This window comes from Sorghum bicolor, chromosome 8 (assembly GCF_000003195.3).
Source record: "Sorghum bicolor cultivar BTx623 chromosome 8, Sorghum_bicolor_NCBIv3, whole genome shotgun sequence".
NCBI lineage: Eukaryota > Viridiplantae > Streptophyta > Magnoliopsida > Poales > Poaceae > Sorghum > Sorghum bicolor.
The window spans coordinates 61,088,313-61,110,811 of record NC_012877.2 but is presented as its reverse complement, the minus strand read 5'-3'; the positions used below and the strand labels follow the sequence as shown (position 1 = coordinate 61,110,811).

General features: G+C 47.8%; 2 protein-coding genes across 3 annotated transcripts; both read right to left on the bottom strand.

The window, feature by feature from the left end:
* Positions 6,865–11,082, bottom strand: LOC8071493. Its single transcript, XM_021445909.1, has 7 exons — positions 9,513–11,082; positions 9,275–9,338; positions 8,691–8,750; positions 8,426–8,488; positions 8,226–8,309; positions 7,526–8,056; positions 6,865–7,336 (listed from the first exon to the last, which is right to left on the bottom strand). The coding sequence occupies exons 1-7, from the start codon at positions 10,961–10,963 to the stop codon at positions 7,220–7,222; spliced, it is 2,370 nt and encodes a 789-aa protein (XP_021301584.1). The 5' UTR covers positions 10,964–11,082; the 3' UTR covers positions 6,865–7,219.
* Positions 12,121–18,049, bottom strand: LOC8071492 (protein downstream neighbor of Son). 2 transcript variants are annotated; one of them, XM_021446716.1, is made up of 15 exons: positions 17,786–18,049; positions 17,044–17,215; positions 16,085–16,158; positions 15,894–16,011; positions 15,714–15,796; positions 15,469–15,631; positions 15,195–15,394; positions 14,770–14,981; positions 14,603–14,698; positions 14,128–14,246; positions 13,681–13,782; positions 13,481–13,590; positions 13,309–13,396; positions 12,782–12,981; positions 12,121–12,691 (listed from the first exon to the last, which is right to left on the bottom strand). In XM_021446716.1, exons 2-15 carry the CDS (start codon positions 17,143–17,145, stop codon positions 12,469–12,471), a joined length of 1,890 nt encoding a protein of 629 aa, XP_021302391.1. In that variant the 5' UTR covers positions 17,146–17,215; positions 17,786–18,049; the 3' UTR covers positions 12,121–12,468. The 2 variants fall into 2 exon arrangements, with proteins under 2 accessions (XP_021302391.1, XP_021302392.1); XM_021446717.1 differs by lacking the exon at positions 17,786–18,049 and adding an exon at positions 17,334–17,615 and having other exon boundaries at positions 12,204–12,691.

The window sequence follows — 22,499 nt, the reverse complement described above, 5'->3', positions numbered from 1 at the left end:
CACGAGACGAATCTTTTAAGTCTAGTTAGTCCATGATTGAATAATATTTGTCAAATACAAATAAAAGTGCTACAGTACCAAAATTCAAAAAAAAATTGGATCTATACACACCCTAAACGAGGCATTCCTATTCTTTTCCAAATTCCCAAATTCCAAAATCTCCCATCGATTGATCAATGCACACGCGAATACAGATGCAGAGTCAGCGATGCCGATGCTAGTTGCCAAGTCGCAGACTCACTAGCTCGCTGTGGCACCACCACTACCGCGAGACCATGCAACCACGATGGTGGATAGCATATGTGATCTCACAGCAACAGGCTATGCGACGCTAAAAGTCTGGTCTGACGCTATATGTTTTTAGCGGCAGCACTTACTGTGTCTGCAGAAGTTTGACACTATATATTTTTAGCGTCAGACAGGGGCGCACGGGTACGGCTGACAGGGGCGCGCGGGGACGGTGAGTGCGTGGCGGCGGTCGGGGAAGGGGCCTGGGCGGGGGCGAAGGAGTAGAAGCCGGGAAGGGGCCTGGGCGGGGGCGGAGGAGTAGAAGCCAGGGAAGCGGAAGGTGGAGCCGCCCCCATCAGCGTGGGCCCGCTCGGAGGAGAGCGCGAAGGCGGCCCGGCGTGGCGCGAGGCGCGCGAGGCGGAGCCGGCGCTCCGCGACGGTGGCGGCGTCTGCAGCGTCGTCGTCGATGATGGAGCTGGATTCGGAGGAGCCGTGGGACACGAGGTCGGCAGCAGCGAGGAGCGCACGCTGCGAGCACGGGGAGAGGAAGAGGAACGCGGGCACGCGAGGAGCAGCAGAGGCGGTTTCAAATCTCGGAGATCGGAGGCCGGAGGAGGAAGAGGAACACCGGCCGTCTCCCGTGACTGGAAGGGTAAGAAGAACATTGTGCTATCCGGAACCCACGTGTTAGATCCATTAAACGGAAGAAAACGAACGGAATGAAGACGGAATGGCACACGGATATAGCCGAAGATGAAGTTGGATACAGCGGTGCGAAACAACTTTTCAATGGCCTTCTGGTTTGGTGATTTTTTTCATAATGGCATACAGGTGCTCGCTATACGGCCTCTGTGTTGGTGTGCGGCCATGCCCATGCCATGGATTGTCCTCACGTTCGTTAGCTTGTCATGTCCATGTTCGTCCGAGACTCTGAGAGAGGAGCGTCCAAGCTCGCCGGCGCACCACAGCCACTCGACCAAGTTCATGGGAGAGGAAGGGTATGTCACATTGGACCCACCTGTAAGCGAGATAGCTAGAGTGGATCGGCGGGACATTTTGGTCCATAGGAAAATAAAAAATTGTCCATACACTTGCGCACATTTTTCAGCTTTCGCAAGATTTGTAATGGCTTACATGTTTGGGGTTTTCTTTTAACACCTTTATTTGCAACCCGAACGGACTACACCGCCTTGCAATCCACTTAATTAGCTAGCTAGAACCGACTAGACATAATCTAATTAAATTATTGGGTACTTGGTTGGTAGGGCGCTTCTTTCTGGTATACAATGAAAACTCACCACCCAACGAAGGGGACGGCCGGCACTGCACATATGCATGCATGTTACTCCTCTATCGATCTGTCTAGCTCTATATATAGTTAGTCCATATATATGGGGTGTAACGTTAGTCCATATATATATATATATGGGTGTATAATAAGACATACGAGCTAGAGCGAGAGACACAAGAGAATTAAAAGTGACCTAATAAGAATATATGGTTGCCACTACCGGACTCAGGAGCTTTGCCGTGTGCCTCAGGCACGCGGCAAAATGGCCAAAGCACACGGCAAAGGTTTTGCCGTGAGCTGCACACGGCAAAGATTGCACGGCACAGCAGATGACGGTGAAGACCATCTTTGCCGTGTGCCAGCCGCCACGCGCACGGCAAAAACTAATGCCGTGTGTCTTTTCGGCACTCGGCACACAAAAGTAACGTAACGGCCGCCATCGCACTAACGGCCAGCTTTGGCGTCAGTTCTTTGCCGTGCGCCTGCATGGAGCGCACGGCAAAGAATAGGGATGCCGTGCATTTTTTATTTTGCCGAGGGCTTCGCTTCGGCACACGGCAAACTGGTGCTCTTTGCCGTGTGCTTGTAATTTAGCGCACGGTGAAGACCTTTTATGCCGAGCGTTTCCAATATGCCGTGAGCCGGGCTTGTGGCTCTCGGCAACATAGTATCTTTACCGTGTGCCCGATGGGAAGCTCACGGCAAAGTTTCCGGCTCACGGTAAAGCCAGGAATTCCGGTAGTGTGCTGTACGTAGTGGCGATCGTGGCCTCCATCTTTGCCGCTGCAGCATCTCCATGCACAGCAGCAAAGCCACTAGTGGAGGAGAACCTAGGACAACAACCTAGCTCTCCCGCGGCACAGGATTTCATCCGCGTCCGCTGCGACCAATGTGGTGCGGGATGGCAGGACGACGCGAGGAGGTGCTACGAGCTCCTGCTCCCCTACGCCGCGTCCATCAACGGCAGCTACAACAGGGCCGCCATCGCCGCCGTCACCGCCTTGGTCTCCAAGCTCACCTTCTTTGCCGGGAAGCTGCAGACGACGACGACGGCCGCCGGCGACGGCGAGTGCATGCAGGTGGTGAACGAAGCCATTGGCAAGGGCAAGGACGAGGCGTTGGCAAAGCTCCACCGCCTTGATGCCATAGGAGACGACAAGGTGGATGCGGAGAATCCGGATCTAGTTGACGTGGCCAACTGGATCGTGGCTGTGAATGATAGTTTCGCCGCCAAGTGTCGGGGTGCTAGTAACTATGCCAGCACGCAGGAATACTTGTCTACCGCCGATGCAATCATCGTTAGAGCCAGGCCATATTGGGACACTAGTCTTTCCTCTCCGGACGGATCAGGTCCATAATTATTGTTGCATGCATCGACGATCTCGACGATCTCTCCTCAATATATTGGCGTATCTACGTTCACGATTATTATTACTCGATTTAATTAAGGTTCTTATCCAATATAAATAATTAAAGCTAGTAGTCATCAATCAGCATATGTATTTGATGAGTTGGTCATCATTTGTAGTTGTAATGGCCTACTACGTACACATTTCAATTCTTCTTTTTCGATCTATATGTATTTTATTCTATAATATGTACACACTATTGAATTGTTTGTTTTTTTTTGTTTGATGGAAATAAGATGGACAAAAAAGTGTTTACTCAGCAACGAACCTATACCTATTCTTTTTTGTGTGTCTGCAGCAGAATGTTTGTAGAGTACTTATTTACTTTGGAAACACATGTTGTAAAATATATGGACTCTATCTTAGAAGGAAAGGAGAAGGAGGAATCTTAATTTTTTTTCCGTTTATATGTGGGCTTTTACCAAAACTCTTAGGTCTTGACAGGACTATATACGTAGAGCTCTATGTTGAAATCACCAAACTATTCAAAGGAATAACGAATAGTTTCCTTATCTTGTGTATACTTGTTCAACTATTTTTATCTAATGTGTTGATTATGAGAGATGGAGAGGAAAATGTCCTAACCGCTCATGACACGTTTTATAACACGTTATCAGCACAACAAGCTCTACGTTAATATTGCCGACCTCGACGACGACATCCATGCTGATGTCTCTACTATGATTTCTTCGATGACATCGACATCCCCGACGTTGTTAGCGGAATGATCTTCTACCTCTATCTGCAACTAATCTGCATTGTATTGACATACACTTTCACCGTCAAGCAGACAGTCTAAGACAATGTCAAATGTCCTACGCAATATGTATCTACTAACTACTGTCCTACATGGCATGTGAGGTAGATCAAATTGACATCCTTTATAAGATATGAAAGAACCATCTCGCAGATTGCGTTTGTGTTTGTCCTGACCGTCGAGTTGGATAATTAGGTTTTTTAGCGTACCTGCAGTACACAATTGTTACATGAAGTATAAAATATATGCACACACTTACATGAATACAAGATGTACGAACACGCAGCCTATTATCTTGAATTTTCTCCCTTGATTGCATAAAACCTACTTTTGAAGAACTTGGGCGCGATTCTTCTAGGGGGAAGTTGTCACGACCTGATCTTGACACCCTTGTGAGCATCAGTATCATGAGCATCCTTGCATTTGAAATCAAGTAGCTAGAAACTAAACTCTGCAATCAAACTGCTCACTGTAGAATTGATGGAGAATCCAATAGCACCACCGGTTTATCCACTAGTTTGCTAGCATGTTGATAGTCAGTAACCCGACACCACCGGAGAATCCGCTGTTGCGACGGATTGTTTGATAGGATCGTCCCATATGATGAATTGTGAGGTGTCACCTTGTGAATCACTAGATCCCACATGTCATCACAGTTGTCCATCTCGTGGACACACCAAGGCAAGGAGTCCACTAGCTCACTCACTCTCACTCTCTCTCCCTCTAGTTCATCTCTCCACTCTCTCTCACTCAAGCAAGAAGGAGGAGAAGGGAAGAAGGGGAAACGAGAAGATAATGAAGCTTGGAAGCAGCAAGAGATAGACATGGAGATCACCTAGAGGCCGTGAACCACAATAGGTAGAGGTTAGAAGGGGGAGGGGCCCTCTCACCCTTGCCATGAGAATGAAGCTTGGAAGCAGCAAGAGATAGACATGGAGATCACCTAGAGGCCGTGAACCACAATAGGTAGAGGTTAGAAGGGGGAGGGGCCCTCTCACCCTTGCCATAAGGAGCTAGGAGGATAAGGAAGCAAGAAGAAGATTTTAAGTTACCAAGGAGAAGATCCAACTGCTCCATCCTTTTGGAGAAGCCTAGATCCGCCAAAGTACAAGTCGTAGAGGTAGCACCAACAAGCCGACACTCCCTTCAAAATATTCCCTTTCTCTCTATTTGTATACAAAGGCTAGATCCTAGTGAGGACTAATCTTCTCTTGAAAATTGGCTCTGAGAGGTTGATCCTTTCATGGTACCCCTCTCAATTGATCCCGACTAGAGAATATAAATTAGGGTTTGAGGATACCTTTGCCTCAGGGGCTACAAGGCTGTCTAAATAGGCCAGAGTGTGGTTCGTGAGCCCTCAGATCAAACCGACTTAAGCAACGATGGAGATTGGATCTCAATGACGGTGGAAGAACCAGCATCGAAGCTAGCTAACAAGTGGGCCTAGGGGAGGTCAGTCAACCTAGGGGCCAGGTCAGCCGACCTGGCTTAGTGACAAGTGGACCCCTCCCCTTCAGTGGGTCGCCTTCTCGTGTTCTCTAGAATCTTCTCAAGTTGGTACCCACATAGAATATGCTTTTTAGACCAACTTCTTAGGTTTCTTCCCTACAAAACATAGATTCACCAAAACTCATGGAAATTATTAGTTTAAACCCATAAACCTATGTTGGTGATCTCATTTCTGCCCTTTTGCATGTCTATTTGACTATTAAAAATGGTCTTTAATTTCCATCAACACCTAAGGGTCCATGGTGTTGTAGGAGGATGTGGCTCAAACCCATGTCCGAATCAAAGCCTAGGGAAGGAGGGTTCTGTGGTGATGCTATCGGTCGGAAAGTTTCCAAGGCCGCGGCTATGACACTTCTTATTGAGGTAGCCAGTGTTGGACCAGGACCCGAGGGCTTTAACGCTGGAGCCGCCGTCACAGAACCAGAGCCACTGTTGTCGAAGGCGGCAAGGGCCTGATGGGACTCCTTCACATGTCCCCTTTTGTAAAGATCCTCAAGAAGAATATAGGAGGAGGGCGAGACGATGGTAGGGTAGGGTTGACGGTGGGGGTGTCATGACAGGAGCTTGCCATCGTCCTATCCTAAGATTAGGGTGACGATGGCAGGAGGTGGGTGGCACGGTGAGGCAACAAGAGTTGCCGCCACAGTGATGGGGTAGGGCGAGGATGTCGCTGTGGAGCTTTAGTGGAGGGCGGGATTGAGGGACAGGGGTGGGTGGTGGGCGGCGCGGTGAGGTGGCAGGAGCTGTCGGCCACCAATGGTGGAGGTTGAGGGAGGGGCGACGGAGGAAGGGTGATAGGGAAGCGCAACGTGAGGACGCCACCGAAGCATGTCGCGAAATATGTGCCTCCAAAACAAAAGGCGCAGTCCACACACAGGCCTATTTGAATGGTGGCAAAAGAATCTTTGCCTGACCCAGGCAGGAACACCAAAGCTTCCATTTTTATATGCCCGTGGCTTGGATCCTTTGCCTAGAAGGCAACTGTCGATCGGGCGCTCCTCCCACGCTACTCCCGCGCGTGGGGGACTCTTTGCGCCATATATAGTCCGTCTGGTACTTTGTCGCGACAGAAACTTCCTCCTCCGCGTAGTCGTTCTGTGCCGCAAGGGTTCGCGCTGTCGTTCTTTAGCGAAGTCGATCGCGCCGCCCTTCTGTGCCGCAAGACATCACAAGGTACTCCATATATGATCCTTTACGAAGAAGAAACGCGCGCGACCAAAAGCGTGGGACCAGATGCGGCGAGGAAGAAAAGTTACGACAAATACGGTTGAGTTTGCAATTTTGTTTTTTGTCAAGTCAATTATGCCAAACACTTGGAGATGACCTTTTTTTTCCACTTGTCATATTGTTTTAGGAATTGGTAAACTACAACAAATGGCAAATAAAAAATACCAACCTGTTGGAGATGCTCTTAGTCTATGATTGGATAATATTTTATCAAATACAAACCAAATACTACATTGTCCATTTTGTAAAAAAATAAAATGCAACTAAACAAGAGGCATGTATGTGTTCAGCGACCTGCGTATCAATCCAAACCCGACTTCGAATCTGTGCAAAACAAGTTCGGTGCCAGTGCTAAAACTAAACTCCAACCCACGAGCAGAGGCGTGCACTACAAGATCAAAACAGGCATGGATCCTTTTCTCCAAGCATGCTCCTGGCGAGCATTTGACTTCAACAGAGTGGCAGACCATTTCTCCAACCATAAGTACAAACTACTGTAAGAATTAAGCAGCATGGTGCTCAACTGTGAGTAAAACCCACCTGCAACTAAAAGTTCCAACTGAAACTAGTGATATAACTACTGACTGACAATTAAAAGGAGAAAATCAGCATAATGCGCGGCCTAGTTCAGCAAAGGTAAAGGGGGTAGGTAATGTATCTTCTCGTCTCGGGTGTTCTTCTGTCTTTCTGCAGCTATGCTGCCCTATCCAGTGTGCTATGTTCTGAGATGTGAGATGGGTTAATATAATGGCGGTGAGGCAAAACTTCTGTTGTCATCTGTCCATTCATCGGAGCTTGTCAGTAGGTGGGGGTCGCCAGGACCAGCTCAGTGCCAACCTCACCACCTCCAGCTCCAGCGTCGAGCTTCAGCACCTTGGCAACGCACTGTCCTGATGACGACGACGACGATGTGTCCTGTTGCAGCAACAATGGCGAAGCAGAGGTCAGTCATCTTCACGATCATGTGCGTGCCACTGTTCATTATATTGGTGGATGGTGGCACGAGCTAGCGATGTCAACTGTCAAGACTGGAAGCTTTTCTTAGTTTTTTTCTTTGGAACTCCTAGCAGGGCACTACTGCTAAGGAGGACTAGACTAGCTCACCATGTGCCGGAGCTGCAGGTTGAGGTCGCCCATGACCAAGGTTGTTGACGGCAGAGGCTGGACCTGGATTGGCGAGGCCGGTGAGGGGAGAAGCTGGAGCTTGGGAGAGGCGTTGGTGGACGAGGCAGACGTCGGCGTGGGAAGACCATCGACCAGCAGGTACTCCTCCATGGACGGTGGCGCGAGGCTATTGATCATGGTGTCGAAGTCGGCGATGACCAGATCCGCGCCGGGAGTCAGCGGCTCTGGCAGGTTCCCAGGGCTGCCGGCCGTGCCACCTGAAGCAGCAGACCTTGGCCACTGGCATGCTCCCTCCCGCATGCAGATACGTTTCCTCAGCGCCATCTTCTTGTCACCACAGGCACTGTGATTGCTGCTGAAGCTGCCATCGACGGCATCAGCATCAGTCAGCTCGTTGCCTGCACACACCAAAGCATTGTTCGCACCGGCTTCTTGCTTGTCACCTTCCCAAGGCTCTTGCGCTAGCATCAGCAGAGGTTGATCTTCAATCCTCTGCAGGAGCAACTCTTCCTGCACATACAGTCCAATGCACAAGCAATGTTCTATCAGTACACTGATAATTAGTACTGCTAAATACGCAATCACGCACATCTCAAAGTAAGGCAAAACTAAGAAATTACACAGCAGCAGCCCTCTAAAAATATCTGTGCAGTTGAGTAGCATTAAATAGTGAGTGTACCTTCATGGACTGGAAAGAAGTGGACAGAGCAACCATCTGGCCCTCCAGTTTCTCATTCTTCTCAAGCACAGTATCGTACTTATCCTGGAAAACAGATCCAGAGTTTCAGACCATTCATCATACAAAGGTACCACATTTTACCAGAAAGATAAATTACTTTGCTGAGGTGGTGCAAATTGTGAAGATTGATTCTGATGTACCTTCAGTAACAGCAGCAGCTCTTTCAGCTCCCCATTCACCTGTGCCGCATTCTCATACTTCTCCTGAAAATGAGAACCCCAAAATATTTGTCATGGCCATCACCGAATTAAGCTAGCAAATAATTAATGGATTCAACAAGACAACAACAACAAACCACTTACTCCCAAGCAAAGTTGGGGTACACTGAATAAGTAATGGGATCAGAAATATAAATCTTGCATCGAATTAGATTAACAAATTAGGAAGCAGTAAGGTGAAGCATACCTCCAAGGACAGCACCTCTTTTTCCAGCTTGCCATTAGCCTTCACCATACAGTCATACCCCTGCCAATAAGGATAGCTACCTATCTAGAGTAAAATGCTACAATGAACAAAAACTAAGAACTTTTGATTCTTCATCAAGTTCTTTAAGTACTAATGGAAACAGACATGCAGTTTAACATTATATTGGCACAAGTGTAGTTCTAGTGTGTGTGCAGAATTGCAGATTAAAAGGTTGACTTTAAGCACGATGAAGCAATGTGACAAGTAAAGCACATAAATGACAGTTTCACAACTTCAGAGAGGTGAACAAGTGGAGCAAAGGTAAGCAAAATATGCTGCTGTTCTACCAATGTTTATGCACAATGCAAATGTAGCTAACAAAATCTGAAACCAAACACCAACATCCAGCCAGAACTAGACGTGTGTAGAACATTACAATTTACAAGAGCAGAGCACAGGCACAACTATGTGTGAGTGTCACACATGGATACCCTATTTTCAGTTCTACACTAGAAGTTTACCGAAAATCTGGACAGTGAGAGACAGGATGAGATTCATATCAACAAGGTATGATGTGTGATCACCTTCCATGAGATGTAGGCTTCCTTGCTCACTTGCACCAGATTGGAGTCGAGCTGCTTCATTTGCCTTCAGTTCATGGAAATCACAGAGTCAATTTCAGCAAAATAACACAAGTACGAGTACTTGCTGCATTCAAGAATCTAATCATTGTATCATCGTCATTCATCATAATAACTGCAACAAGAAGCTGCAATCCATGAGACTACAATAATAAGGGACGTAGAAGACGAGAAAGGAGACCTCTTCACGACGGCAAGCTCCCCGGTGAGCTCCTCCACCTGCTTCTGCACCTGGAGCGTGCGAGCCTCGGGCGATACAGGGTCTCCGGGCTTCCACCCGGGCGGCGGCACCCAGTACGGGTCATCGACACCGGCCGCCCGCCGCACGGCCGCCAGTCCGGCCGGCTCGAGCCAGTACTCCAGGCCGCCAGCCGGGTTATACCGGCGTCGGACCCGGTCGGCGCTGCCGGCGGGGACCTTGTCGGCGACGTGGCGAAGGAGGTGGTCGAGGAGGCCCGTGTCGCCGATGTAGCGGCGCGCCTGCGCCCGCAGGTCGGCCCGCGGCGCGGGGTTGCCGGCGGTGGCGCCGCGCTCGCGCAGGATGTCGACGAGCGTCGCCTCGCCCGCCACGTACCGCCACGCCGCCCACCGGTCCACCTTGCCGCGCGGCGAGCCGGTGTCGGGAGTGGTGGTGGCCGCGGGCTTGCACTCCGCCGCCGCCGCCACCTTCTCCTCCTGCTTCGGAGGGGTCGTGGTCGTCCTCTTGGCGCGCTTGGCGGCGTCGGGTGCGCGGCGCGCACTCGTCGTGGCCGCCACCCTCTTCCTCCCCTCCCTCGGCTCCTCCGCCTTCACCGCCACCGCGGGCTTGACGTCCTCGTCCGCCGCCTCGTCGTCTGACGTCTCCTGCTCCTCCTTGACGACCCGCGGGGCCTTCTTGGCGCGCCTGGCGGCACCGCGGCGGCAGCCGCTCCACCTGGCCCTCTTCCTTCTCCTCGCCTTCCTCGCCTTGTCCACCACGGGCTTGTCCTCCTCCTCCTCCTCCTCGTCACGGCCGCTCTCTTGATCTTGACCAACCGCCGGCGCCGCTTCCTCCTGCTCGTTCTTGGCCACCACCAACTCGAGGCACTTGCTCCACTTGACGGCGCCGCTGGTGCTCTCCTCGTCCTCGCCATCACCCCGCTCCACGCACCGAGCCGCCGCCGCCAGCTGGTACACGCGCATCCCCAGTCCAGAAACCGTGGGAGAACCCGGGCGGTGCTGCGGCTGCTGCCGGCTGGGGTACTCGGCGCGCCTCGTGACGCCCCAGCCGACGCAGGTATGGTGCAGGGCGGAGAGCAGGCAGGTCGTCGCCGTCGTCCCGCCCGACGCTCGCCAGCGCCGCGGTGCCGGAGGAGGCGGCGGCGGCGGGGACCGCTCCTTGTGCCGCCTTCTGGCGAGGAGGAGGCACGGGCTGGTCGGCGCCGGCGAGGGCGAGGGCGAGGGTGATCGCCGCACGGCCAGGGGCGTGGGCTCCTGCTGCTGGGAGAAGTCGTAGAGGAGGGGCGCGGCGGCCCAGAAGGCGTCGGCGTCGGCGTCGCCGGACGCGTCCCCGCCGAGGTCCCGCACGGCGGCGCGTCGGCGCAGGAAGCGCGACGCGGGGATGATGGCCCCGCCACCGCCGCCGCCGCCGCTGCCGCTGCCGGAGACGCTCATGGGCGGGCCGAGCGCAACGCGAGAAGTGGTGGGGAGGGGAAAGGACGAACGTGGAGCGAGCGAGGAGCCGTGAGGAAAGGACGAAGCTTTTTGCGAGCAGCAGCAGCAGCCCCGAGTAGAAGAAGAAAGGAAGCGGTGCAGCAGGGGGCAGGCGGGGGCAGCTGCTTTTGCCAAATTGCCGTTTCGCCCATTTGTCGCGTTGCGGGGGGTGCTGAGCGCGCGGCAGGGCAGCCAGGTGCTGGTGGAGGGGGAGACGGGGGTGTGCGGGGCCCGCCTGGAGAAGACATTGCTGCTGCTAATCTCCTGTCTCGGGATCATGCGACAGCCACCTCGCGTTGTTGATGTAGGAGTACGTATCGGTCTCGGGAGAGGCGACGGTTTGGTGGACGCCACGCAAACCACCTGAGGCCCTTGTTTAGTTCCAAAATATTTTGCAAAATCGACACGGTAGCTTTTTCGTTTGTATTTGACAAATATTGTCCAATTATAGACTAACTAGGCTCAAAAGATTCGTCTCGTCAACTTCAACCAAAGTGTGTAATTAGTTTTTATTTTTGTCTATATTTAATACTTAATGCATGTGTCTAAAGATTCGATGTGACGGGGAATCTGAAAAATTTGCAAATTTTTTTTGCGAAGTAAACAAGGCCTGAGAATGGGACCGGGAGACTCTTCCTCATCCGGTTTCATTTTTGTTTTCCTTGCCCAACCCAACCCTGCCCTGCCCTGTGATTTTCTATTACAGTAGGAGTACTACGTTATACAAGTACAATACAATATTATAATGACATACGTATCCCGCAGATATTTCTGGCGACCGGAAACGGCGGGAAAACAAATTCGCAGTTTTGGGAGCACGACTGCACGAGCGTCATCTCGTTGGACGGCTGGTCCTGCCTTCAGGCTGCTGGACTGGACACGTGGACCCTGTGCACCCGGCCAGCAAGTAAAAAGTGAAGCGGCAGCCGGCAAGTGCAGGGTGCACACAAGAAAGAAGAAACCGTCCGCTGTCCACCGCAGAACCAACGTCGCCGTTCGAAATTCAAACAGCAGTCTTGCTTAGCCCTTTTGACCAAACGGTGTTCCAGAAATGAAGGAGAGGAACGGTCCCTTCCATCTCCTCCAAGTTACGGCCAAGCAAAAAAAGACGGAAAACAAATTTAAACACCAAGCACAGGTGAATAATTGATGCACAAGCACAGTTGTTTCCTTTTTCCAGACCACCAGAAGTATGGCCTCCATAATTTAGTCACCAAATCGTGTATCGACACGTCCGTGTACTACGAGGAAAAAAGGCCAAGGCAGGCTCCAAAATCACAACAACCCCCCCGCACACGATCCGCACGCCGATGCCTTCTTTTGTCGTCGTGGGGGCCCGGCCGCACAGACGCCAGAGGAACCCTCTTCTCCCACCCGGCAGCCGGAGCCGGAGCCGGACGGACGGGCAGCAAAAGCGGCTGCTGCGCTCGCGCGCAGGAACCGAGGCCACCTCAAGCTCAGAGAGCTCACACGGTTGTGTGCGCAACGTACCCGCCGTCCGTGTAGCTGAGGCGCCGCACCGACGCGGAGTGCAGGGAGGGGACGAGGACGGCGTCAGGAATGGCGCCCACCACAGGCCCAGGCGCACAGCCGCTGGAGGGAGTCGCTCCTTCAGGCTGGGCATTCGTGGTGGTGCCCATGGAGTTGAGGGCCACGTTCAAACCCATCGACGACGGCTCCGTGGCGATCCTGTGAGGAACCGACGAGAAAGCTCAGCACAAAACTTAAAGCACACAGGAGGGTCGAATGGGAGAGACACAACAGTATGGTTGTGCGTACGTTAGATCAAAGCTGGCCGCGTCCAGGCTCATCGCCGCGCAGAGTCCAGAGACGACCCATGGCGGGAGAACCGCGTCCTTTATTTCCATGCTGTAGCAGATGTTGCCTGTCGTTGAGGCAAACGCTGATCCCTGTTCTGTGTCGAACCCGCCGGATGAGAGCAGCCCCATGTCTGCTCTCCTCATCTCCCTGCACTTCACCTGAGAAGAGACGCATAGATTCAGAGGATCAGATTTATTTCTTTTCAAATCAAACTTTGCAAATACACAACTCAGTCTAGAGGCTGATACACGGTTTGATGTGCTCTTTCCGCTGCACTAATAGAGAATCAAAACATTTAAAGCATGATATGGCAGCTTCAAATTCAATTAGGAATTTATCATCAGGACTTCCCCACATTAACATGGTTCTCTTTCTTTGTAAATGAAATAGTTTGAAGTCACAAAGTTTCCTAGTCCTATAGTAACAAAAAAAGGAACTAAAAAGGCAGACAAACAAAAAAGATAAGGCTATAGAATTGAACTGACCTCTGGAATATGTAGACAGCCATTTTGAAATGGCTGGGGTGAATATAAGACTGGGACGTCCACAGCAGATAAAGAATTTAGCAAGGACCTGAAGAATCACAAAGATCACCTTTACAACAGAAATTTTGAGGCAAACAACAAGGGGGTGACAAAATAATGAGATGCACCGTACTTGTAATTCAAAAGAACATCGTATAAGCCATGAACGTTCTCATTGCCAGTAAATGAAAGCAATGACTGCTTGGTGTTGTCGACATCAGATAAAGCATCCAAATGGAGTGCCTGCACGTTCAATTATTTTCATTTTTACATCCAGTTGGTAGCTGCAGAGTGACTAAAGCAAACCAGGGAAAACTGCAAGGAAACCAAAACCTGTCCAAGATTGCGCCTTTGGATTTCTGAAAGTTCAATAAGGTCATCTTCAGTAGCCTGCTCCACTTCAGTGTTGCAAAGAGGCATAGAAAAGCAAACACCCTGCAACAGTGTAAACTCTTGTGGTTAATGATCCATGCAGACAAAAGATTTTGAAGAGGCATATAGAGCTAAAAAAAGGTTAGATAAGCTTGAACTATCTCTGGTATTTTGATGCCTTTAGAGACCAATATCCTAAATTATGATACCACGCAATTGTAGACAAATGACTTCCTATAACAAGCCAATTGAAAAAATGGCCCATATGTATCTACTCCACATCAATATCATTTGCTAGTGCCTTGATGGTTAGTAAGAAACTATAGTGTCAAGGAATATGTAAAATGTGAAGCATCAAACATTAAGGCTGTAGAAATATTACTGACAAATAAATCAGAATGAACTCACATGTTTCCGTAGTAATGCGCGTAGGCCACGTGTAGATTGTGATAAGTAGGCATTACTGGACTGCTTTTTTTCCAAACAGCTTCCACCAATGAAGAGAGCAACAAATTGTGTTGTATAAACTATAACAGTAATGTTCAGACAGTGTTATTGATGATGTTAGACAGAATAATAATGCGATATAGAATAAAAAAAATCAAAGCCGACAAGGAACACAAAATAGAACAGATGAAGATAACCTTGAGCAAAATGTATCACTATGTGCTCTCTTTTATGTTTTGAAAATAAAGTGTAAGAGAAATAGTATTGTTTATTGAAGTACAGGTGCAAATGAAGTAAACTGCTAAGTGCTTACCGTAGATGAATGCTAGGCTATAGGTATTTGCATATATTATGATGAGCTACTTTTTTCTGTACGAAAAGAACTGATTCTGTCCTTTTGTGCAAACAATATGAGCTCTCTGAAGTAAGAAAGTACCATAGAATATATTCAACATGTTCTTCCGGAGCATGTAGTAAAGATTTTGGAATGAATCTTCCCAGTCCTGATGTCTTTTGAGAAGAAAATCACTTTCTACAAGGCAGAGTACATCACTTTTATGGAATTACATTCACAGAAAGAAGCAATTAAGATCTAGTGATTACCTCCTCGTGCAGTTGATGAGAGCATAGCAGATATGACAGAGGAAGGCAACAGCGATTGTGGATATACCCATGATTGTAGAGCCTTTGAGAACAAGAATTCCTTATTGCTCTCAGGCTTTGGGCACTCTAAACTTTGACACCCACGAGGACAGCTCTGACCAATGGCTCCAGTGATGCTGCTTCTGCCAAAACTTGTATTGAGCTTGTGACACCTGTTACAAGTAGTAAGAGCTATGACCATCAGTACTTTGCAAATCAGTATATAGCATCCAAAAAGGCTATAAGCGGCATGTGGTCAAATATAGTGTTAAGAATGCCAACTGAGGAAATGTTATAGGTTCAAGCAACATAGACACCATGTTAATACAGTTTCTAACTGGCACAATTTCAATACAGAAGAACAAGAGAGGCTAGTGCACACTCACCACTTCACAGATGATGATGAAACAAATTGCAAACTAGTCTTTAAGGTAAAATCCAGAGGAGCTTTTTTCCCTGGAACGGTGATCTTAGATGGGCAGATGTCTGAAGACTTCAACGCATTACCACCAACTTGTCCATTAGGGGCATTGAGCCCAGAAGCCACAAAAGCATCACGAGCTCCAAAACCTTTCAGTACTTTTTCCTAAAATAAAGCATTAGAAATGTTAGCTGGCATTATAACATATGATAAATTGTAAGAGGAAGAATGATTATTACCATATCAAATTTGTTAGAACCAGTCTGCTTCTCATCGCCAACATGAAGTTCAGATACACTCCGCAGAGCATTTTCACTGCATTTCTCAACTTTCTTGAAACTTGGCTTTGCAGCCTCCGTGGATGGAACAAAAGTGTCCAACTTAGCAGAGTCACCATGACCACTGAATTATGATAAACAAGCCAAGTAAGAGCTTAATAAACAATGAAAAGATTGAATCTAAAGTTCTGTATTCAGATCGTTACCATAGAAGTGAAGGTGATGCAAAATTTGAGGCTGTTGTAGCATCAACAGACTTAGAAACCTTCTCATTATTCTGTAAGGCATCCTGCAGGGTATTTTACACTTAGCACCAAACCATTGAACCAAATATCCAACTTCAGCGTCAATGAGTTCAACAAAATGGATAAAAACCTAAGTCTAACCTTGCAATTTTCCTTCCCAAGGTTTCTTGCTTTTCTCACAGGGAACACCTCTGTAACACGTGTGTTGATGTACTTGGATATCTTTTGTTGCTCTGTGTTCCTTAGTCCATTGTTTGATCTACAGTACAAGATAATAATCACAGACAAAAAAAAAGAGCACAAGAAGAACATGACAAGGTTAAGAAAGCTACCTATCTAATGCGGCAGAAGAAGGTAACAGATCATTAGCAAGTTTTTCAGACGTACGCCGCTTCAGTTGTTCACCCTGCAACAAATAATTATTGACATTTTTAGTGTTTATTTATCTGCATTTTGTGGAATATTATGATTGGAATACATTGTGAGTTCTTCCTAGTGTTATTGAGCTCAAGTATACATGAAGCTTATATAGCATGATGTGAATTGTGAATACGTTCAATGTTCATCTGCAGCTATGTGATATGTGATGCTTACATCAGAATGTGTTCAACCAGCAGTTTTTAATTCAGCCTTCTAAGAAAACTACCTTAAAAAAGTCCCAGCTATCAACAAAGGATGAATATCACTTAAATGGTGCAAGATATGTGCTTGTACACTGTGGACATCTTTGAACTACTAGGCTAGGTCAATGTGAAATAACAAAGCTAATCCATTAACATTGGGGCAGAAACAGTGGAAAGCATTCTTTCAACCTAAAAAAAATCAAGTGATGAATTTTACTCTAAGTATACAATGTTAAGATATTTCAGCTTCAGTGTGCATCCATCCATATATGATGCTCATAACAGGATGTGAATGTTTCCACTGTCAATATGCAAAACTCTGAGAATGCGTTCAAATCACAGTGGCCAGTGGTTAAGCAGGTTTTTTGAACTAGGCAGGGGCAAAAACAGAGCTACTTGATTAACATTGGAGCAATATAAAACAGAAACCATTGCATTGCAACATGGATAGGACTTAAGTTCAGACTAGGTAGAGCATTTTTATCACATTAAACTCAATACTGTTAACAGGTGTGGAATGGTATGAACAGATGAATAAGTTGTGATACAGCCATCTGTCAGCGAATATGTTGAGACGGCACCTACATTTGACCAAGCATTTCATCCTAGTGGCAACACAGTAATCAACCTTTGAACATAAAAGGCGAAGGGAAGATAGGCATCATTACTCTCAGTTCGGAGGGTGTCTTCCTCTTCATCCTCGGAACCACCGGCTGCCTCCCAATCAAAGAGTCACCATTCAGAGCGGACTCCACAGCAGCCTGCGCCATTGTAGCGTCCAATCCTCTACCTCCACATCCCGCCCTTGGGTTCCTCGCCTTCCCCTACCTTCCACTCAGCCTACACCAACACAGGAGCAAAGAAGGGGGGAAACCCATAAATAAACAAGGACATCATTTGCTTGCCATTGTATGTTAACTCATCTGGAAAGACAAGGCACACAGATGATAAACCCCACAAAGAAATTTAGCTTTCGGCAGCAATGGCATGGAACGCCGGGCGCATTGGATCTGAATCCTATTACAGCACACAAACACGCTCACGCCAAACCAGGGCCGAAATCAATCAAGTGTGTGTGTGGCGTTGAGGAGATGAGAGCGCATTTGCCTCGTTCAGCAATGGGAATCAAATCGACAAACTCCCCGATCCGACGGCCCAGCGTCGCGGCGGCGAAGGCTCCACCGCCGCCACGGGGCTAGCGGAACGGGAGCGAAGCTAGGGTTTGGAGGCTGACTGCTACAGTAGGAGGAAGTGGCGGGCGGCGGGGCGGCACGGTGTGGGGTGGGGTGGGTGCGGGGATGCGGGCGGATCGGGTCCGGCGGTGGCGATGCGGGTGTGGGGCCGACAGCGACGGGGGAGTAAGAGTAAGAGATTGGCGGGTGCGACGAGGCCCGGACGGCGCTGACTGACCTGGCGGCGGCGGCGCGGCGGGAGACGGAAGCTACCTACTGGAAGGTGGCCACCATGTAGCCCGTCCCTCCGACCGGCAACCTTCTGGAAGCTTCCGGAAGCGGGGGCGACGCGGCGAGAGGGAATAGGTGGCGAGGCGAGGCGAGGCGAGGAGAGGGAGGGAGGGGGCAACTGGCGAGGAAGTGGGACTGTGGAAGGCGGGATTTGAAAAGGCGGAGTCGCGCCGCCGCTTGGGTGCGGTGCGGGTGCTGGTTCTCGTTTCCTCGGGGCGGGCCGGCGTGGAGGGGGAACGGGGAAGGCAACGGACGGAGCAGTGCAACTGCAGAGACACGGCGGACCCGACACGGGGGTGGGTGGTGGATTTGCGGGGACCCGACCCGAGACGAAATTTTCGGGACGGGGGCGCTTGGATTTTCGAAAGCCCGGCGAAAATTTCGCTGCTGCGCGCGCTGAGGATGGCCGAGGCCGTGGGCCGGGCTTACACCTAGTTTTGGGCCATCAAGGAAGGAAAGTTTCGTTTAGCCCGAGCGGCAAGATCAGCCCACGTGGGAACGATGCAGCCCAGCCCAGCAGAAGGAGGCCCAACCTCGGTTTGCTACACTTGCATGAGGAACCCCCGAGTTTATAACGAGATCAAAAGAGGTCCTCCCAACGATTCTTCTCTCTCTCTCTTGCACCTTTGCAGCAGGAACCCGGACCCTTTCTCTCCTATTCCTTCGCCAACTCCCTCTCTCTCCTCCAGTGGCGAAGGACAGGGAAGAGTTCAGGTATGGCTTATACGCTCTAACAGAACAATCCACTATAGTTTTATAGCATCTTTAGCAAATGAAAAAGCATGTACTGCACACCCTTGACCAATCCAGACCGAACAAAATGACGAGCATTGAGCGTCTATATCAAGGTAGAGTTGTGAGAAACGTGGAGCCGTCCCAAACACCCCCTTAATGTGCTACGTACTCCTCCAGTACTAGTACATATATATAATAAATAATTATGTATATGCAATGAATTTCTTTGCGTACTTCCAACATTTATGGATTGGATTGAAAATATCAAGTAACTAGAAGCATATTCTGAGCGCCCAAATAAGCCGGCAAACATTGACATTTTCCCAAAACTTTTCGTAGACCTCTTTCCGTTTAAAAAACATTTTTTATGTAATTCCAAATATGAAGCAAGTCTCCATATCTTATTGGTGAAACAAAAAAAGAAGAGAAGTGGGGATTATACTTTGGATGAATCCTTAAGGAAGACATATCGCAAAAGAAACAAAGGCTAAAGTAAGCGCTCCTTGCCTTTGGTTTGAAACTTCCGAAATCATGTGTGGTAGCAATACCAAACCAAATACGACGAGTAGTGAGGTCATGAGCTAAGCCTTGGCTAAACCTGGGAAATCTTAATTCCATAATGCCTTTCAAATCCTTCTGGGGACTAGAGTAGGCTACCATGAGACAAAAAATCTTCTTTCTAAAGAAATTTGTTTCGGAACTCTTATATGTCCAAGATCAATATGGAAATTCTTTCAGGGGTTTTCTCTTACTTTGTCTGTGTCAACAAAAAATTCGAAAACCGGGATGCGAGGAATCCTCTTTTTGACTCTGACCCCCACTCCAGACATTGCTTTTCTTTCGTTACTTCAAAAGTAGCTGCTTCAGCTTTAGCAACGTGAATTCTGGATATGGAGAGCTATGTCTCGAGCACAAGTTGTGGTTCGTCCTTAATGGGAAAATGGAGTGCCTAACAACATATCTTCACTGACCAAAGAACTACAAGATCACCCTTTCATTCTGGAGTGACGGAGGGACCGTACCATTTGAGCCCTTTTTCAAGCTTTTCCCGATTGTCAGGAGAAAGCAATAATCAATACGACACAAGGAAGTAATATAATTGGCCAAAATAGATAATGAGGATCATCCCCTTATCATTTTGCATTTCTCAACAAATATAATCTATTGAGATAATGAGGATCATCCCCTTATCATTTTGCATTTCTCAACAAATATAATCTATTGAGCTATTCTAAGTGGTTCTTTTTTTGGGTAAAGAAGAACTTGTCATCATGAATGAGTGTGGGACAAATATTTGAAAGCTCAGTTAGATTGGCAAGGGACCTACTAAAGAAACATTATAGAATAACACTCTTTGATGAGAGATATGGACAAGAGGCGTCATCAAGAAAACTTGTGTTTTTGGAATTATATGAAGCCAGTAATCAAACAAAAAATCCATTGGGTTACCAACCTAGATAAAATAGGGTCTCTTAGATATGATCAAAATCTAAAAAATCAATGAGATACGCTTCTTTCAAAACATTGACATCAAAATAAAGGTTTTCTAATCCACTAAATACACTCAAATACCAAAATGAATAGATCTGGTTAAATTTCACTAGGGTTCAGTTCAGTCAGATTGGATGGTAGAAAACTAAGGATGAGCAAAGCAGCAGCAAGATAAAGCAAACAGGTTACTGCAGGAGTTTTCTTAAAATAAATCTATTATATTGGTAGTTTGTATAATGTGTATATATGAATTTGGCTTGCATGTTATCTTATTATACCGGATCTGGTAAAAAAGGGGTAAGTTAATAGAAGAAAAATCAATAGAATATTTGATCACATTATTGAAGAACATGTGGTAAAATAAATATCATATGTATGACTTGCACGTTAATAGATTAAAAAAATAAAACTATTGCACCTAATAGAGATGACATGGGTAGCTTGTATGAAAACGGTTGCAAGTTAGTGAGACACTTAGCAAAGAATGATGTGAACTCCTTGTATAGAACATATAGTGGGATCACTTGGTGGAGAATGACATAGACATCTTGCATGAAGACATACAAGTTGACTACAGGTCACAGAACAGACAGACATACAAGTTGCGTACATTACGTATTCTTCATATCTACTCCCTCCATCTAGAAAATCAAATAACTTAAAGTTTAACTAAATTTATATAAAAGCATACTAACAATTATGAGATAAAATAAGTATCATTAAATTGCACGTGACTCATAGTTGTATTTTTTGTATGAAAAGAGTATGAGGTAACACTAGAATAAATCCAGTGCCTACCATTGTAAGCAGAATGCCCTTATAAACGCATACACGCAAAGACTGCTCTATGAGTATGGTCGTTAAATATTAGAATAAATCTAGCACCTGCCACTGAAAGCATAAGTCTTTAAATCATGAAATAAAACTAGCAGAATGTACATTGTACATGATACGTTTAGGCATAAGAAGCAAGTTGGCTGTATTTAATTTACCCTATAATTAATGTGACAACATCTATGTCTACAACAACATCAACTGAATGGAGAGCAGCGAGAAGCGGTGGAGAGCAGGTTTATCTCCTAACTCATAGTGCAAACGAGAAGTGATTCTCATCAGCTCGCCATCAGAGTCCATTAGTCCAGGGCTCCAAGGAAGGTAAGAGTACGTGAAGTTGGGGTTGGGAACTATGTCAAAGAGGCTCATATATAAAGTATGATAAACTACTACTTTCCAACCCATTGATTTAGAGGATTTTTTCGAAATTATGGAGACCATTCCAGGGCTAAACAACTTAGGCTTCGTTCGGTTTTACGGGAATGATTCCCAGCCACAGACTTTATTCGCAATTTTGAACTAATCGGAAACTGTTCCACGTCGTTCCCAGCCCATTCCGACGTAACCGAACAGGGCCTTACTTGAAAACTCAAGTATAACATTACATAAGTAATTTCAATTTGAAAACTATAAAAGCAACAATAATGATAGATCCAAGCAAAATTTATGGATGAGGACGACGACGACGACAACGACGGCCGCGGCGAGAGTTGCATCGATGATATAGCAGAGCTAATAGCTAACTGGCGGCGGTGAGGTAGAGCAGCGGCGCCAGGTAGAGGTGGATGGTGAGGAAGAAGGCGCCGGCGACGGCGACGAACACCAGCCCGTAAACGAGCTGCCCGACACCCATCTCGATACACTAGCTAGCTATATATATATATATATATATATATATATATATATATATATATATATATATATATATATATGTAGCTAGACGGCCGGATCGATGATGAAGTGCAGAAGGTCGATCTCGATCTGGATCGATCGGCGTGGGGAGTAGCTAGGGTGGCCGGCCGGCCGGGGCCGGCCGGTGACGATCGACGACCGGAGGTGTTGCACTAGCTAGGCCGCTATTTGTAGTGATGTGTGGTGGTGGACTGGTGCAAGCATATGGTAGAGCCCGGCTACCTAGCCGCCGCCGCCGTCGCCGCAAGCCTCTAGCTACCTGCCGGCCATGCGTGCGTCCAGTCCATGACCATGACGACGACGAGTCGATGACGATGCATGCATGGGTGGTCGGCAAGCGTCCAGATGTGATGCGATAAATTTGAATACCCTCGTTTCTCAAAATTTATTTGTAAAAAATATTGGAGAAAACTAAAAATAAATATAAATTTTTTTATTTGACAAATAACTGTCGTATTTTGGGCCATGATGGTTAGACATAGTTCCGATAAGACTGGACCGGGAGCTGTTCATTGGAATGGAAACCCACGCATACGAACGCGTGCATGCATGGACCGGCTGACACGTCGCCACGTCGGCACCAACGTGTCCCCGAACTGCTAGCTGCCAGCGGAGTGGACTTGACTTCTGCGCGCCACACCAGCTGAGGGTTTTTTTTTTTTTGGTGTTTACCAGCTTCAGATTCTGTG

Excerpts from the sequence above, each read along its gene's own strand:
- LOC8071493 (XM_021445909.1), bottom strand. The coding sequence starts at position 10,963 with ATGAGCGTCTCCGGCAGCGGCAGCGGCGGCGGCGGCGGTGGCGGGGCC. Across the intron at positions 9,339-9,512 it reads GAGCTTGCCGTCGTGAAGAG|GCAAATGAAGCAGCTCGACT; the intron begins GTCTCCTTTCTC and ends CATGAACTGAAG. Across the intron at positions 8,489-8,690 it reads AAGAGGTGCTGTCCTTGGAG|GAGAAGTATGAGAATGCGGC; the intron begins GTATGCTTCACC and ends TCTCATTTTCAG.
- LOC8071492 (XM_021446716.1), bottom strand. The coding sequence starts at position 17,145 with ATGGCGCAGGCTGCTGTGGAGTCCGCTCTGAATGGTGACTCTTTGATT. Across the intron at positions 15,797-15,893 it reads TTGGGAAGGAAAATTGCAAG|GATGCCTTACAGAATAATGA; the intron begins GTTAGACTTAGG and ends AATACCCTGCAG. Across the intron at positions 13,591-13,680 it reads AAAGGCGCAATCTTGGACAG|GCACTCCATTTGGATGCTTT; the intron begins GTTTTGGTTTCC and ends TTGAACGTGCAG.